At 35.0% G+C, this 18,832-nt stretch overlaps 1 protein-coding gene across 3 annotated transcripts in view; it reads right to left on the reverse strand.

Annotated features, from left to right (window-relative positions):
• Window positions 1-950: 950 nt before the first annotated feature.
• The window catches only part of UBE2D3 (ubiquitin conjugating enzyme E2 D3), a 29,562-nt gene continuing 11,680 nt past the window's right edge, over window positions 951-18,832 (reverse strand). Inside the window, exons 3-8 of one of the 3 annotated variants that reach the window (XM_082464033.1) lie at window positions 17,119-17,246; window positions 16,020-16,083; window positions 9,166-9,243; window positions 7,882-7,987; window positions 5,541-5,634; window positions 951-3,525 (exon numbers count right to left, since the gene is read on the reverse strand). In XM_082464033.1, the coding sequence (XP_082320159.1) occupies window positions 3,480-3,525; window positions 5,541-5,634; window positions 7,882-7,987; window positions 9,166-9,243; window positions 16,020-16,083; window positions 17,119-17,219 (489 nt within the window). In that variant the 5' untranslated portion in view covers window positions 17,220-17,246 and the 3' untranslated portion in view covers window positions 951-3,479. Of the gene's footprint in view, window positions 3,526-5,047; window positions 5,098-5,540; window positions 5,635-7,881; window positions 7,988-9,165; window positions 9,244-15,899; window positions 15,932-16,019; window positions 16,084-17,118; window positions 17,247-18,832 lie in introns of all 3 variants that reach the window. The other 2 variants (XM_082464035.1, XM_082464034.1) reach the window with 2 other exon arrangements.

Here is an 18,832-nt window from a genome sequence, read left to right on the forward strand (position 1 = left end):
GCATACAATGTAACAAGTTCTCTTACAGCCATGAAACATCAAGAGTAAAATGAGTAAAATCATCATAGGGTCGGAAGTAACACTGCTGTAGTCTATTACAAGGGAGAACTAGGAACAGCCTTCACCTGGATGGTTTTTCAAAAAAGGCCACTGGGTACCATTCCATAGTTTCTCAATCAGTAGGCCTGGAGTGGGGTCTGATAACTTCCATTTTAGAGAACATCCCAAATGATACTGATTATTGCTGGTCTTGGGGTCACGTTTTGAGAATCATTGTCCTGAATTCTTTACAGACCATAGTTTTTGTTACAACTGTAAGAAATTCAAAAATAGAACTCACACACAGTATTAAGTTAAAGTGTGGATTTCATGTTAGCTGGAATTACCGAGTTAAGACCAGAGTGTCTTTAAACACAGACTTTAATGGTAACAATCCTTTAAGCTCTATTAACCTTAGCTATTACAAGTGTTATGCAGATGTCACTATTAGACAATATTTAGTGACTTGCACTGGGTTCCTCATAAAATAGAGACAAATTCACTTAAAACTGTAATCAACAATCATTTAACAGTTTTGTTATGCCAACACAAAACATGGCTAATTTGAGTCACTTCCAAAATCACTAACACAGCATGATCAGTATCTGAAGTATGTCAACTAAGCCATTAAAAAAAAAAAAAAAGTGAGTGTTTCACTACCCCTGAGACCACCAGTTAACTGTGGTTCATACTTTAAAAAACTGTGAGTACACCCACACAAGAAAGCAGAGTAGTTATTTTTTTTCTTTTAAATCTGATTATCACATTGCAAACCTGCCCAGGAATAAAAATGAGTCACTTAAAATATAATTTATCATTAACAGGTCAACTGGACTATAATCCCCATAGGTTAAGAGAAACTTAAGTATTTAAAATCTGAGTTATGCATTAAAAGACATAGGAAACAGGAAGAACCAAAATCAATTTTTAATCTAATGATCACTTCAGTCCTATACATGGCACTAGTAATATATATGGGGGGGAAAAGGACAAATTCTTGGATTCTTTTGAAGGTTTCATTGCAGATGATCTCAAGTCCAGTGTTCATACATTCAAAAATGTTGGTTTTCCAGGTACTTTACTGTTCTCTTAAACCTGGAGAAGCCTTTATGGCTTATTCCCTTAGAAGTGACATACGAAATATAGAAAGCATCAGGTCAAAGATACAGAGAACTGGACACATCTACTAATCATTATGACAATAATTTAAGGAAGTCATCTCTATAAACACGTAAGGGCGGGCTGTCTATGGCTAAAAAGGTCAATTTGAAAGCCAATTAGGAATCCAGAAACTCTGACAAGTATGTTTTATTCATGGTTGGCTTTTAAGAAATGATATGCCTACTATAAAAGCTGTTATTTTGAGGGAATCTCAGAATTAATTATTCTAAAAACAGAGCCAAAAAAAGTTTCTTACCTTGTGGAGAGGTATGTTACTAATTTCTCATTTGTACTTTGAATCCAACAGTTTTAACAGTATGACATCTACCCTTGAGTTATTTTTAAAGCAAAAGATAAAATGAAAAATTCACTCATTGGAAAATTGTATAACTGGATTGATATTTCTCAATGAAATGCTTATTACAGAATTAACAAAGCCAAAACATCTTCGGAAGGCATGCATTTCACTTTCAGTTTAGAGAAGAACCTTAAGTCAATAAATCATGTCCAAACTACATATTAAAATGTTTATAAAAATCAAGCTTTAACATTTATTTTATATCTAACTTTCCACATCTGTGCGCAGACAAGGAATAAGATTGCACATAAGTGTAAGCAGTGCAAAAATGTGGAAGTGGAAAAGTCACAGATGTGCTAGAAATTGAATACAGGACTGTAAGAAAGCAATGGACAAATCAAAATAACTAGGAAAAAGTAATAAAACTATAGGGTCAGAATTAGGAAGGGTGAAGAATGATAATGCCCTTGTTACTACAGAAGTTAAATAAGTGGCACAGATAGCACTTGTCAAACAAAAAATAATCCAATAGCATTGACTTTTATTCATTCATGTTAAGTCACCTGAAATGATATCTGTTGCATTTAAATGCTCATTAATGTAAATGGCTGAACAAATTCATTTTAATGGATACTCACTCCATTAAAAAAAAAACCCTCAATATCCCACATAGTTAAGTCACTTCAACATAGCCTTATGACAACTCCCACACCAAAACAGTACTTTATTTTGTAAATTTTGACCCATTATTACTCCCATGTTATGGTTTTTTCAGCTGTCAAGTGTACAAGGTGAAGAAAAAATTTAGTTAGATGGGGGTTGCACCTGGAAAATAAATTTCTTAAACTCCATATACACGTTTCAAAACTGCTGGGTCCCAAGTCCATCTATGAACTCCCGGGCTGCCAGTATCATGTGCAGCATACTAAAGCTACACTATCTGAATAGCTTATTAATTCTGCATAAATCAGGTCAATCAATGTGTCAACCTGTAACAGACTGCACACTTTTAACTGAACATGGCAAAATATTCACTCTCTAGAACTTTACATCATCATTTGATGTCAAACAATGAAGCAAATCCCAACAGTATATACAAAAAACAGCTTTGCATTTACAAAAGATTGTTTCCCATACTGATTAATCCAGGCAGCTAACTCATTGGTTTATGCAACTTTATTGAAGAAAAATAAATCAATTACTAGCAGAGCTATTAGTTGATCACTCATCCATTGACAACTTGCATCATTTATTCAGTGCTATATTAAACAGTGTATTGGAAGATAGATTAACTAATAGCTCCAAGCCTCCTAACAATTTAAATGAAAATTACAAAATGTTTGAGACCCTATTTTGGAATACAAAGGGTGTTTGACTTCCAATTTCCATTCTCTGTAGAACAAGAACAGGTCATTCCTTTATTGACATGCATAAAATACATCACATTTTCTGTTCTGCTGATGCTATAAATTCAATACCAATTCTCCAGCCACATCAGTTATGAGCATAAAGTATATCATGTAACCTCAAATCTCTAACAGTGGAAGGCTTAAACAAGAATGGATGCTGCTAGAATAATGCTGCTTCCTTTGATGTGACAACTCAGCATCCATCTCCCTCCCCCTCTGATGATTCTTCAGCATGTTAGAGCAGTGAGGAATGGTTTTAGTCTCATAACCAAGTTAGAGTGAAGACATTGGCCACATAATACACATGCTCCATTTTTTAAAAAATTCTGAATCTTGGGCAACTGTTCTCTTGTAACTACTTTACAGTTTCTAAAAGCAGTTATTGTCCAAAGCTGGAAGAGCTTAAGTCTTCTCAGATGAGCATGTGAATGAATGGAGGGAGGTAAACAAAAAATAAAATTAAAAAAGATGAGGTCTGATAGGGGAGCAGCCGGATAAGAAAATCAAAAAAGGAACAGTAATTTAAAGTTTATTCCAGCTATAATGCAGGTTATTCTGACTTTAAGGTAGCATCACATGGCATACTTCTGAGTCCATTCCCGAGATATTCTGTTGTACCTGTAAATAAAAAAGATGTTATTTAAAAAGTTAAAATAATTTTTAATACTTAAAAGGGAAGGAAAGAATCTATTTTACCTCTAGACTCATCAGGGAGTCACCTTTAATGGCTATGATTAGAATAAAGCCAACAAGGAAGAAAAAGCACTGGTACTCAAAGCAATGTAGGAAACGAGAACTTTATGCTTCAATACAATGTCCTAATACACTGAAAGTAGTATTTTAATAAACACATAGAATGACTAACAAAAATCAAAGACCTTTTCTGTCTCCTACCACTGAGCTAATGTTCTATTAGAAACTCTACAATTAGTATCCATTCCAACAAATTTTAACATTTAAAATTTTTTTTACAATTCATAAGAACAGCAGATTCTGTACATCTATAGCAATTTCCATTAAAGCCAGACCAAACAATGAACTAAAACATTTTGATCTGAATCCTAGACTTTGAAAAGTTACTTCACCCTGGATATTACCAAAAGAGACAATGCCTTTGAGACTTCGGCACAGGCAGAAAAGTAAGACACTGGGTAAGGTGATAAAAGAGCAGTAATTTTCAAGACGAGGTGGGTGTGTCATGTGTTAATCAAAACCATGTGTTACTTTTAAAGTGTGGTGATTGGCGCTAACAAGCCCCACTTGAGACCTGATGAATGAGACTCTGGGAGTACAACTGGGGGCATCTTTGTTTTAAAAGATCAACAGGTAATTCATACATGAGCAAGGTTATTTATTACTCAGGAAGATCACTAATACTGATAAAATGCTATCAATTTCTCCTTGTATTACATACAACCATGCCACAGGCTACTTACCCGAACAAATAATGAAGTGATAACTTTAAGAAACAAATATATAAAAGGGCATAGGAGAACTTTTGATTTATATTTACAGTTTGACCTCTATAAAATATTAACTAACTTCATTTCAAACCGAGAACTAAACATAGTTCAACCATTTTTCTAACTTTAACATATAAACATTCTTTCCCCCAATTCATGGTTACCTCATTTAAGGATACCTCTTGTAGAGCCAGCACTTTAAAACAAAGGTTTTTATTTAGCATACGGGGAGCCACAAAGTATAGCTGACACTAATGCATGCTTGTCAGTAATGAACATTTAGTATAGATGGTGAGGCTTTAAAGTGTTTCTCCCTTACATTGTTATCTCTTGGCAAAATTTTAACCAAGTTACCACATTCCATATAGTACTGAAGTTTAAAATATACCAATTTTAAAGTTAAAATTTAAATACTGTAGTAGTTTGAAAAAGAAACTAAATTTTTCTTTTCTTACTGGTGCTAGATAACTGGTTTGCCATGCAAAAATACTCTCAAGCAATAATGACTATTGGGTATACTTTCACGCTAAACAGAGATCAAGCAGTTAAATGTACAGTTTTCAGAAAACTGCCACGTCTGTTACCTTTTGTTAGTTAATACAGTGCCTTAACGCATGCAGCACTCAAGTGCTGGCAGTACCATGAATAAGCGCACCATAGAGTGCAGATCCTCTTACCCTACAACATAGCGTATTTCTCTGTCCACTCTCTTGCTAACCTATTGTACCTAATTGAACAAGTATACTTAGCATTAATTATAACATACAAGTTATAATGGTAAAGTTGTACATAAAGAATTCAATATATAAAAAATTTAAACCAAATTTTTACAACAGTACCGATATTTTTTTTCAAAAACACAATTGGGGTGAAGAAAAAATACCTTTCTTCCTCAAAACAAAGTGACAAAACGTTGAACATGTTAGAAAAATAAAACATTTTAGATGGGCTATTTATTGCCACATACACCAAATTAAAAAAAAAATCACATTTCAATAACTGGCTTTCTACACATTTCAATAACTGGCTTTCTACACATTTCAACTATCATCTTACCAGAAATAAGCATCAAGTCTTCTTGGCGTTGCCATGACTTACAGCAAAGTGTAAGCCTAACTTATTAAGAAAAGCCACTTTTTATACTGTTTTCTTAAACTAGTACATACTTACTTATCTCTGTCTGTTTTATAGATCCGTGCAATCTCTGGCACTAGGGGGTCATCTGGGTTTGGATCACATAGCAGTGAACAAATGGATAAAAGAACTGGAAGAAAACAAATGCTTGTTACCCATCATCAGGAGTTTGGATAAATACAAGTATTTAAAAACATGTATTATAAACCTCAATCTTCAAAAGATTTTTATTAGTTTATATCTTAGTCTCCATAAGACAAAGCTTTACAGAGATTCTGCTTTATAGGAGACAAGTTCCTGGTAGGTAAGAAATACTAAAAACAGATCTTTGCTGGCATCAAGTTTACTGATTAGATATAAAAATCTGCCAAAATCAGGGGTTCTAAGGTAGTAAAATGATGCCATATTAGTTTATATTACTATTTTTTTTTTTTTGCTGTGCTGCAAGCCATGTGGGATCTTAGTTCCCCAACCAGGGATCGAACCCGTGCCCCCTGTAGCAGAAGCGCAGAGTTCTAACCACTGGAACACCAGGGAACTCCCTGTATTACCTTTTAAAATAGTTAAGTGGTATAAGAATTTAAGTAACTGGAGTTTCTTGGTACTCTGCGGGGTGGGGGGACCTTGAATAAAAATATCTGGGGAACATCTGTGCAGTATTATTCTTAGCTGTTTGTCATGATAAAAAAATCCACTTTCTGTCCTGCTCTCGGGGGAGTTTCACAAAAATTCACAACTGCCCCCAATGACTGTATGCTTTGTCTCCCTGAATTTATAAGGCAGAGACCATATCCCAGGAGTATTGGTTAAATTTAACAACGTCAAGATCTATTACTAAGTGGGCCTTCAACTCTAGCTCTTACCCTGCCCTGTTCAAAATATCAACTTAAAAGATGCCAAGCATCATGGAACATGTACCTAATTCATTCTGAATGTCTGTTATGTGCCAGACACTGTGCAAGGTTTTTATAAAAGTTTAAGATATAAAAGCTTAAAATGGTCAAAAGACAACATTATTATCGCACATATAATTTTAAACCCAAGTGCGGGGGCAGATATAAAACTAAACCCATTTATAGAAGAAGTGTTCAGTATTACAGTGCATTCCCAACGATGGTTAAAAAAATAACCTGGAACCTAGTATTAACGCTTTCTTAATACCAGGTATCTGGTGTTGAGAGCCTGATCTGAAAAGAAACTTGAATGTATCCAAGAGGGTGAAAAATAGGCCTAAAATTATGCTGCACTTGAAAGAATTACAGCAGCATTCACCCAAATTGTTTTTCTTTTTCCCCGCAAAAAGTATTTCCAATCAAATAAAATTTTGGGAACACTACACAGTCCCTTTAAGGAGATTCAAAAGCACTGTACAAACATATGAGAGACTTTATGATGTCCTGCCTTAAAAACCAAATGAACAAAACCAGTTTCACGTTGCATTTACCATACTCATAAAAATAAAACTTTTGGTAAAATACTATTAACTATTTCAAGAAACAATCTGGGGAATGTTGCAGTAAGTACTCAGCCAGAAATTGAGAATGCTTCAAGTTAGCTGCTATCCTCAAATATCTGAAATACTGTCATAATTAGCAACATTAAAAACTAATTTCGTGTACTAAGGAATGCTAAGCCAACACCAAAAACTGAAAATCACTAAAAGGCAGACTTCCTTCCCATTAAGTCGTTTTGTGTTAGATGATTTTATTTGTGGGGTAAAAGCGACATAAAAGCCACCAGAGTCATTCAAAGAGTAAGAGATGCAGAGACACTCCATCTCCATCTGGGATATTGACATGGAGACTGGACAACCTATTAAAGATGTCACATAATGGATCCCTATTAAAGTAGAAGAGCAGAATTTATCTACAGACCTTCCCAAGACTATACATTTTAGACTATTATTAGGTAGGAACAACCTACCATGACCACAAAACACCTAACTAAAGGTTTTTTAAAAAGGTTTTTTATCTAAAAAATAATAAACACAGGAAAGCAAAATCACAGTTTTTCTATAAGAAAGCACAAGTTTCAAAAGCTCTATTAACTTTCGGTATATCATTTTAGCTAAAAGGCAACAAGTGAATGAGATGTGCAGGTGGCTTGGGATTGAAAAATACTGCAGAATCAATTAAAATAAACGTTGCTACTGTTATTTGCAAATAATGCCCCCCCATTTGAATGTTAACTTCTTCCCACAAAATGTTTTTAAATCAATACTGCTAGAAGAGCAAAAATGATGTAACTTCTTGTTCCTTTCCCCACCTTTATCAAAAACTTGTCATTATAAAAATACTCAGAAAAGTAGGCTCAAAAATGAAACTCCTTTAACTATTAGAAAATCAGCCTCTCAAGACTTTCTCTAAAACTATTTTACCTTTAGAAATAGTTAAAGCAGGAGACCACTGTGATCTTAGAATATCGAGACAAATGCTGCCATTACTGTTAATATTTGGATGATAAATTCTTGTTGTAAATGCAACCTAAAAACAAAAACAAAAACAAAAACTTTAGGTATTTTTCCCAAATAAAAACAAGCACCCTAAACTCTGGCAGAAGACTTTAGCAAGACTCAAAATACTGTTAAAATACTAAAAAATCAAATAGCTAAAACCTAATTAATACACTTAAAAGGACCAAATATTACAGAAACTGGTTTCTATATTCTGACCAAGATCCCTCAGGGGCTCCCCTATTTTTAATTAAATGGAATATACAACTTTGGGGCAAAAATTTTATTGTCAATGATATAGTGGGTTGTTCTGAAGGTTAACTTTTGGCCCTACCATATCATGGGTATCAAAGAGCCATTTGAAGGGTATTTAACATTCACTTAAAAATAAGAAACTTCCAAATGTAAACCAAAACACACAGGCCAGCTCATTTAAGGCATCGAGTTACAAAGGTATGTATCTGAGCCTCCATTTCCACTGTACATAAAAAACACAAATTTGAATATCACAAAGGCATTTCATCTAAAATAACTGTCATATTGCACCTATAACTGTGAAGACAGTTTTAGTGATGTGCCAATGTTCTATATATACTGTCTTCCATAGTTATTCATATAGCTTGAGTTTTATCTCTATCGCTCTGAAAAGTTAAGGACCACATGCTTTTAAATACCTATAAACCAGTCACCCCAGTGCATTAAGCAACTCTTGAGTTTTGATAAATTTACTGTTTGTTACGCATGCAAGCTCAAAGCCCAAAATGTATTACAGTCTGTCGAAACCCCAATACAAATAGGGTATAATTTGTAGCAATATGTGAAAATGCATACTGAAGTTGGATATTTGGAAGTATTGTACATTAGGGGTAATAATCCAAATCTGTATAAGCACAATAAAGGAGAAAATAAAAAAAGCTTTCACATGGTATATTTGAGCCTTGCAACATTAAGGATAAGGCAATTCTCACCTCCATTTACAAAGCTCAAATCCAGATTTAGCTGCTCTTTTAACTAAAGGTTAAGAGTCAGCATTCAACATCAGTGATTCAACTCAATATATACATTCAGCCTCAATTATTCTTATTCACTATACATTCGTATCAATTCAGCCTTGACTTACACAGAACCCTAATTTCTAAGAATTAGAAATTCTTATTTCTGGAATAGAACACAAATCTATACTCACAGATTTGGGGGGGAAATACTTGCCTTAGGTGGTTTGAAGGGGTAGTCTGTAGGAAAATGAATTGTCAAAAAGAATACACCGCCTTGATATGGGCTGTCATTCTGTGAAAAGAAAAATATGCTTAACTCTGCTATTTTAAATGTTATTGCTAGATAATTCATGTAACATTTCTATTTTCTAAGCATTTCTCTAATATGAAGCAAAATTACCTATTTACACTGCAAGAGTCCAAATTATTCCACAATGAAGTTCGTATTAATGAAAAATCACAATATTTACTATAGAACAATGAACCCTAATTTACTTAGATCCTACTTTATGTAAGTAAAGAAATTTAGAAAAAATTACCCAGAAACACAAGGTTCTAGACCCCAACTCTCACAAAGTATACTTAGCAATAAAAGTCTACATAATAGTACCAAATTATAATTTGAAAATATAAGCTTACATTTATTTGTAGAATATTTCTTCTAATGATAGTCATATATACACAAATGGCTTTGTACCTCAACAGGCTATCCTGGTTACTGGCAAACCAAAAAGTTAGGTCTTATAGGTAACGTAACAACTCCCTTCAATAGGAGAAGTAGAACAGAAACAGAATATGTTTTTAAAGAAAGTTTAGTTCCCAATTGGCTCCTCAAAATTCTCATTTAAAAACCATGAAGTCTTGGGACTTGCCTGGTGGCGCAGTGTTTAAGAATCTGCCTGCCAATGCAGGGAACACGGGTTCAAGCCCCGGTCCAAGAAGATCCCACATGCCGCGGAGCAACTAAGCCCCTGCGCCACAACTACTGAAGCCCACGTGCTTAGAGCCCGTGCTCCGCAACAAGAGAAGCCACCACAATGAGAAGCCCACGCACTGCGATGAAGACTAGCCCCCGCTCGCCACAACTAGAGAAAGGCCGCGCGTAGCAACGAAGACCCAATGCAGCCAAAAATAAAAATAATAAATTAAAAAATAAAAACCATGTAGTCTTTTCTTCAAAAGCACACTACTGAGTTCTCTACAGCCAATCAATACACAGGATTACTTGATTTGGAAAACTGTGGAATGTTTGTCTGTATTTCAACAGAAAATACAAAATTTTAAGCTATATTACTACTTTTTCTCCTTAGCTGTCTTGCTCACTTTGAGTATGAAGAACTCCTCAGTAAATAAATACTGTACAATGTTAGTATGAAGTAACATTTGGGAGAAACTTGCTAGTATTTTACATTTAATTTATTAATCAATAAAAGGAAAAAGATATTGTTCCCATTTTATGAGTTGAGTAAAATAGGACTTGAAATTACTTAGTGAAGTGTACAATTGGTACACGACAGAACCAGGATTCAAACCCAGGTCTTCTGAAGACCACTGCTCGACTCGGATCAAAGAATGACGACAAAAGATGGTGACCCAGTCAAGGATTTTAAGGTCAAAGTTTTTTTTTTTAAAAAAAAGGGATTGCATAATTGTCTCTGGATATGCAGAGCCAACCTGAAGACGTGTTTGAAAATTTGCAGTAATTGAGTTATTACCAACACCTATTCCTCTCCATTTGAGTGAGGATATATACAGCACTAATATGAGCCTTTTTCTATGCCCACTCTGTATGTGAGGCAAATAACCTTCACAGGTCTGACGCTTTAAGTTCATTTAATCCCCAGACCTCTGTAAAATAACTAAACATTAGTTGAATTACTTTAACTCCGCCGTTCTATTTACTAAGTATATGTAAGGGACACAGAACAATTTCTTATCTTGATGAGCTTACAGTCTGGTAAAGAGGCATACAGTGAAATGTTATAGCTATTATGAAAAATGAACAAGGGTATATACCTGGGTTTTAAAGGAGAAAGGTCAACTTGGAGAAAGGTCAACTTACTGATAATCAAGTTCAAAGAAACATGACTATTAAATGGAAGTACTACTCTTTAAATAAGTCTTTCCTACTCCCAAGTCCCTCCTTTTCATAGTGCCTACAAAAAATTTTAATTCAAAAAATTAAGACTGCAAAACAGCATCTGAGAAGTATAGAAAAACAAATCAAAGCAAGGCACCAGAATGTGATCCGAACTTATTAGACCAATATATCATTGTTAAATAATAGCGCTACATTAACTGGAAATAGATGCTTCAAACAGCATACCCTTTTATAAAATAGGCTCATACTGAAGATATATGTTTGTACTGAGTACAGTTAACAATTTAAGGGTAAACCCCAAAACATTAAGTTTTCATTAAAGCCAATTCCAAAAGTTCTGTTTAAGCTTTCATTCCAAGTTTCATACAATCAAGCACTATATCTGACTATTTCTTAAAGGTAGTCTAAAAGTGAGATTTAGGCAAAGCCAAATTTCATTTCACTTTTTCAAAAAAAAAAAGAACTTACAGAATGAAAATATTTCAATGTTACAAATTAACACTAAAATTCCAGCAAATAGAAGAGGAAAAACTGTTAAAAACCATACATGATCTAAAGGTAACCAAACTACGTCATCTAAAAAATTGAGGCTCTATATCAAATTTACCATAAATTGACAGCAAACAAATACACCAAGAAAAAAAAAAGGAATACACTGATCAGCAAATTGACCCCATCTTAGAAATCCAGAATACATATTGTATCTCTTTTTTAGAAACCTTCTACCCTGGTTTTGCTCAAATTTGTCCAAGTTGCTCCTCCCTCAGTGTCTGTACTCTTGCCCTACGGCAACTATGATGTATTGGTATTCCTACGGATCCATCTTCTGCTTCTATCTCCTGTCCCACACTTATTTTGGTAACTCTGGAATCTATCTCCGGTGTAGTTATTCATTCCAGGACATATATTCAAATGCCTATTGAATATTTCTACTTGGATGTCTCATGTGTCAAAGACTCAAACCACAATCGTAAAGCCACAGACTAGGATCTCATCATTGATTCTTTCCCATCTCCTCACAGTAGTTACCAAATGTCAAAGACCCTTGAAGTCTCCTGAACCAGACTCCTCTCCTTTATACCCACTGCTTTAGTTCGAGATCTTACTATCTTTTGTCTACATTATGGCAGTGGTTTACTATTGGTAGTATTCCTGCCTTCACTCTGGCTTCCCTCCAATTTATGCCTCACCCTAATGCTGAAGTGGTCTTTTCAAGGTCCAAGTTACTCTCCAGCTTGAAATCTAGCACAGCTTTCAAGATTAAAGTTCAAACTCCTGTGCTTTAATGATCTGATTTCCACCCATCTAGTTAGTCTCATCTTCCACCTCTTCTCCAGAATACACTCTCTGTATTGCACATAAAATAAGTATGTTTCACATCTCCTTTTTCTCCTGTTTCTTTCCCTACTTGGAATATTCTTCCTTACCCACAGGACCCTACCTATACTGTAGGGTCCATCTTGTGCTTAAATGTCTTAAAAAAGATAAATTAAAAAAGATAAATACAGCCCTCCCTTTAGTACAAACTGCAGGCTGTCCTTTTTAAAATACCTTGTTCTGTACACTATTATCCAACATAATTTTAACTTCCGTATTTGTATTTTCCTCTTACACTAGACTATAAAGCTCCTTAAAGAGTAAGGTACTAAAGAGGAGTTTTCACATATTATTAGCCTTTGCAGGAAAAACATAATAAACAACACAAATTGAAAAATTCACCCTTATGTAACAATAAAACAATACCCACTGCTTTAGTTCAAGATCTTACTTCAGATGGGCCAAATATTTTACTTCAGATGGTTTTTGTATCTGATTCTGCTCAGGCTGCCAACAGTTACATTATTCACAGATACGGTACTTTCTTCTATGGCTATGTATCATAGATTAGATGGAAGTTAATGTGGTTCTCAAAATAATTTCAACAATGTCTTTCTGCCAGCTCCATTTACAATTTAAAAAAGGCAAGCACATAAATATCAGAAACAATAGGTAAGGAAGTTAGTTTCTCCTCACTGCATCAATTCTTCATGGAAATTTCCCTTAACATAGCACAAAATAACCAACAAAAGTTTAAAAACCACATAATGAGCAACACTCTGCCACCTTCTTTCAACGGTTTATTTTTATCGGCATTTGTGCTTCCGCAGTATCTTGCCTTCGGAAAGAACAAGCTAGCACGTAGTTTTTAAGAACCAAGCATTTTTGTTCAATCATCAAGAACATTTCCTTACTATAATCCACCAAAATCCAATAGTAACTCTGTCATGAAACCTGAATTAGATGCTCCACACCTTAGGAAGTCAGAAATCTTTAGTTCTGTGACACTGCCATCACTTTGACCCAAGAAGCACTCCAAAGCAAATGTAATTTTGTTAACGTTTATTCTTCCAGCAAATCTGCAATTTATGGATTGTCATGCCACCACTAGCCCTACACTGTTTTGGGTCACATCTGCATGCCACTTAGGGTAGGCATACTAACAAAATAATATTATCTCATCAAACTGTGACGTTCTGTCATAAAGATGCAGTCAAAAGCCAAAACAGCATGGTTGTTTCATTGATACACTTCATAGTAAGGATAATTGTTAACCATTTACAAGCTGGCATCTAAACTGAGGTGCTTACTTACAAAGCGTGCAGTTAAAATCTGCATTTTGGGTGAGTTTTTATAACTTTTGACTCATTCCTGAAATTACCCAACAGTGAAAATTAACCTCCTTAGAAAACAAGTACATTTCAGAGACTAATGTTACTAAAGCAGAACTGTGCTATTATGGTATAAATATATTTTTTGCTCTTGTTAATCAGGGAATACTTAAATAGTTCTGAAAATCAAATATTTGTTTTCAAAAGCAGAAAACTGCTATTCCTTTATATTAAAAGGTTGCTGAAAAAAATTAGCAAAGCATAGCCATAATCTGAAATACATATAAATGAAAAATGTTTCCTGAAAATAAAAGCAAATTAACAGGTGAAAAATTCTTTAGGATAAGCAATCTTCTATTCTGTGGAAAATTACTAACAAACTCCTCAATTATGCTTCACTTTGATTTACTATAGGTGTATTCCTTACCTTTTGGAAAGGAATAAATAAAATAACGAAGTCTCAAAAGTCTAGCAGAAAAACATTACACTGATTTAAAAGAGTTGGTTTATTATGCACACCATCCAATTTTAAGTCCTGACTACCAACTCTTTCGTGCTTTATTAGTACAGACAACTAATTTTTATAATGAGACTATCTTAAAGCACTCTGAATCAAAGATGAGCTTTATTTGGTATAGATATGGCAAGGCATTTTACTGAATTCTTTGCTTTGAATATTGGTGATCTATAATGGGAAAATTCTAGAAGTTGCAACTGTAAGTGCCTAAGTGGACCTGGTAGAAATTGTGGCAGACACACATTTTCTGAAGAAAGGAGGTAGCTGCTACTCCACCCCACGCTTGTAGAAGGAGGGTCTAGTCAGAGGGTTTTTATGTGAAGACTGTCAATGTGTAAAACACTGTGTGGGCTGGGACCTCCCTGGTGGTCCAGTGGTTAAGAATCCGCGCTTCCGCTGCAGGGGGCACGGGTTTGATCCCTGGTCATGGCCAAAAAATAAAACTTTGTATGGGCCAAACTGGGTAAGCCATGAGTTACTTAACTAAGTGTATTTAAGGGGGGGCGGGAATCACAGTTTTGTCACCAATTAGACAAAAAGCAAGCACTTAAAACAGTAAAAATAGACCTTGAGGTAACTGGAAACAACCCTGACTCTGTAGTTTTTTCATTAGGATCTCAATCACAGACACATCTCAAATTGTTAAACTACATATCCCCCCTCCATGTGATTTACAATCAGAACTGCTGAATGAACACTTGCTAAACCAACCCACCCACTGGCTAGCTTTTTTTTCCAAGGGCATTTCTTCTTTTAGAATTAGAAATATCTACTTACTGACCATTATCTCACCTAGTACATTACTGCCAGTTATGTTGAGATTAAAATACCAAAAGGGGGAAGAAAGCAGAAAATTCAGTAACACACACACACACCCCTCAGAATAGAAATCCTTAGGTACCTTCCAAGCCAAAAAAAATGTTAAGTATTGTTCAAGATACAGTCTTACCCCAGGATGTTTTACTGTGCTCTAATTCTGTGAAAACTCTTAGATGGTATCCATAATTCTGAATATTCAATTATCCAGCACATACAGTTTCTTATCTACCCAGGATAGAAAGGAATTTTGCTGTATTCAAAATGTCACTTTCTAAGGACTTCCCTGACGGTCCAGTGGTTAAGACTCCACGCTCCCAATGCGGGAGGCGTAGGTTCAATCCCTGGTCAGGGAACTAAGATCCCACATGCCGCATGGCATGGCCAAAATAAAATAAAACAAAATATCACTATCTACCTAAAGATATTCAAATTTTACATGAAACTAAAGTTCTATAAAAACTCAAATATCAAAATAATACAATTAAGCTAGATTTTAGGCAGCTACACGAAGAGAGTAAGATCTTTGAGTAATATCATGGTACAGCCAGAAAACTAATGGGCTATAAGTCAGGAAGCTCTGTGACAATACTTTACATTGCTATGAAAGAAAATAAGATTGGAAGAGATATTTGATAGATCATAGAAAAGCTATACATACTCTACAACCTGAACACAGGGACAGACACTTAACAGTATACTTAACTAATGACCAATTGTTTCTTTCAAAAGCAGTGCAACAACCACAGCATATCTCAAATAAAATTACAATGTAATAAAATAAAGCTAAAGGCTTAGTTAAAAATTACTAACTACATCAATGCTGGATTTTAATTAAAAGCAAAAACTTAATTCTCAGTACTTACAGGTCCCATAATTGTGGCTTGCCAATGAAACACTAGAAAAAGAAAACACTCTTGTTATTATCTAAAAATACACAAGCTTTTTCGAAACTAACCATAAAAATCAACTTGAAAATTACTTACTATCATCCCCAACTGGACCTGCAGAACATTGTGCTGGAGGGTCACGGGCCAAATCACTAAGTTCCTACACCAAGACAGAAAATGCTGGATCATGTAACCATAATAGAAAACACAAGCAAGTAAAGACAGTCGTCTGCTTCCAGTTATTTTTACACCATTCTTTAAGAGACATATAATCACAACTTACATCAACAATACATTCTATTAGGAAAGAAAACGTAAGTAACCCTAGTCCAGTTTCTGGGACACACTAGGCACAGTTATTTTATGGACACGTACCAAGACAATCATCTCGGCTAGGGGTTCATAAAAGCACACACACACATCGCTATGAAATTCTACCGCAGGCATACACCTCGTTTTCCCGTGCTTCAGGGATACAGGGTGGGGGTGGGGGTGGAGGGGGGTTTGTTTTGTTAAAACAAACGGAAGGTCTGCGGCTACCTGTGCCATCTTCCTAACAGCACCTGCTCACTTCGTGTCTTTGTATCATATTTTGATAATTCTTGCAGTATTTCAAACCCTCTACCAGTAAAGAAAGATTACAACTTGCTGAAGATCCAGATAATTAGTGTTTTTGAGTAATAAAGTATTTTTAAATTAAGGTACATTTTTTAAGACATAATGTTATTGCACACTTAATAGACTACAGTAGTGTAAACATTAACTTCTATACGCACTGGGAAACCAAAAAAAAAAAAAAAAAAGTGACTTGCTTTATTGTGATATTCGCTTTGTTTGGGTGGTCTGGAACCAAACCCTCAATACCTCTGAGGTGTGCCTGTACATGAACAAAAGCTGTCCTCTTACAAAATGAAAAAGTTGTAATGAGACACCTTCCTAGGTTAAGAACTTAGGGCAGTTATCAACAGTCATGTTATTTGCTGAGCTTTCAGACCATCTCAGAGGCTCTGTCTTAAATACTGTCTGCTGTCTTAAATACTCTGCTTTTTCTGAACCACACTACCCAGTGACCACATTTTCTCCTTAAAAAATCTCGCATGGGGCTAGGTAAGTACCCCTTTTGGTTTTATCTCCTTATCCCTCAATTCAACCTTGTCTTTTACTCAACATTGAGTGCATGTCTGGAAAAACCTACCTCTCCAGGTAGAAAAGCATTTTGCTCTTAGCAAAACAAGCAGTATCCACAATTCCATTTGACCTTATATTTCCAACGTAAGTGTAATTTAGCCCTTCCATGACTTATGCATAATCCATATGGATAATCTAGTAAGAAAACAGAGTTGCTTCTTTACAAGTTTAAAAAAATTTATGATACAGCTTTATCTCTATATACCTATGTATAAATTCCTACAGTACAGGGATTTATAGACCTTTGAGATAATAATGGACTTCTAAGAAAAAGGTGGGGAATACACTGCAGGAAGACAGAGCAAATATTTGCCTTTATTATGGTCAAAATAATGCACTTCAGAAACCAGCCAATTGTTCAGGAATATCAGTCTAGATTCACTCCATTAAAACAAAGATCAATGCAGAAGAACTGTCCTTGGGGGGGGTAATCATTTTGCAATATACATGTATCAAATTATTATGCTGCGCATCTATTACGTTATATCTCAAAAATAAAACTGGGACAAAGGAGTGCCTTGATATACTTTGCCAATTTGCTTCTGAATCTCAAACTATGACTGCTTATAAGGTTATCAAGGCAGCCAGGGAATCCCAGGAGTCACAATCTTAAGATGATAGGAAGATCAGATCAGACTTTTATGCTTGCCCATGTAAATATACCTCATTTGTTCAACATATTTAAAGAAAGGGGGAAAATTCATTCCAAACACTTAGATTCTGATCAGTACTGATTACAGAAGCTCTTATCCCAGAGTTAAGCAACTAGTTACAAGAAACTGACACTATGTACAGCTTTAGCTTAGAACTGAATCATAGTTTTTTGAGTAAAAAAAATATACTGGCAGCTTGAACTAATCAACTATCCAAATGACTTTTTCATAGGCCAGATCAACTCTCATAAAGCATTTATTTGCATTCCATGATCAGCCACTTTATTATAATGGCAAGCTACTTCAATACCATCTCAAGATATATACTTTATTGCAGATAAGGATTGAGCATAGTCTAACTGATATGAAGAGAACTTTTTTCCATGTTCCAAAACTTATTTAACAAGTTCTGTTGTTTAAATGATCCACCAAAAAAAGATAAACCAGAAGCTAACTTATGCAGGCTAACTTCCTCTGCCGGAACATAAGGGCCCAAAGAAGTCTATTTTAAGATTAAAAACTTACCTGTTCCAAACCACCCTCCCCGCTTTCCTACACAACGATAAAGATGTGAACTGTCAAAAATGCTACTAAAACCAAACACAAACTTGCACATACAATTCAAATGCTCAAACACAGCATCATGAAATAAGGACAACGAATATGCACCTCCCTCAATACGGATCATCAGTCTGGAGTCTCACTTTTAATCCAATTTAGACCCACTATTTCCTAGGCTTATTTCCTCATCTCTAAAACACAACAGAAATGCCTGTTGTTACAGAACTTTTGAAAGAATGAATAAGATAAAGTACTTCAGCACACTATCTGGCATATAATGTATTAGGTGCTCAGCAAGCAGACCACCCACCTTGAAGGCAAGATTTCCTAGATGGGCACTCAAATCACTTGTTTACTAAACAAAAGCAAAACTGCTTTATAAATAGGCTACTTATTATAGCCTTAGTTTATTTAAATCTTTTGCCTATGTGATGAATTTTTATGCTTAGTTGTCTATAACATACTCTTCTAGCAATTATATGGCTCATGCTATGATATACATTAATA

The sequence above is a fragment of the Balaenoptera physalus genome (genome assembly GCF_965194825.1).
Source record: "Balaenoptera physalus genome assembly, chromosome: 5".
NCBI lineage: Eukaryota > Metazoa > Chordata > Mammalia > Artiodactyla > Balaenopteridae > Balaenoptera > Balaenoptera physalus.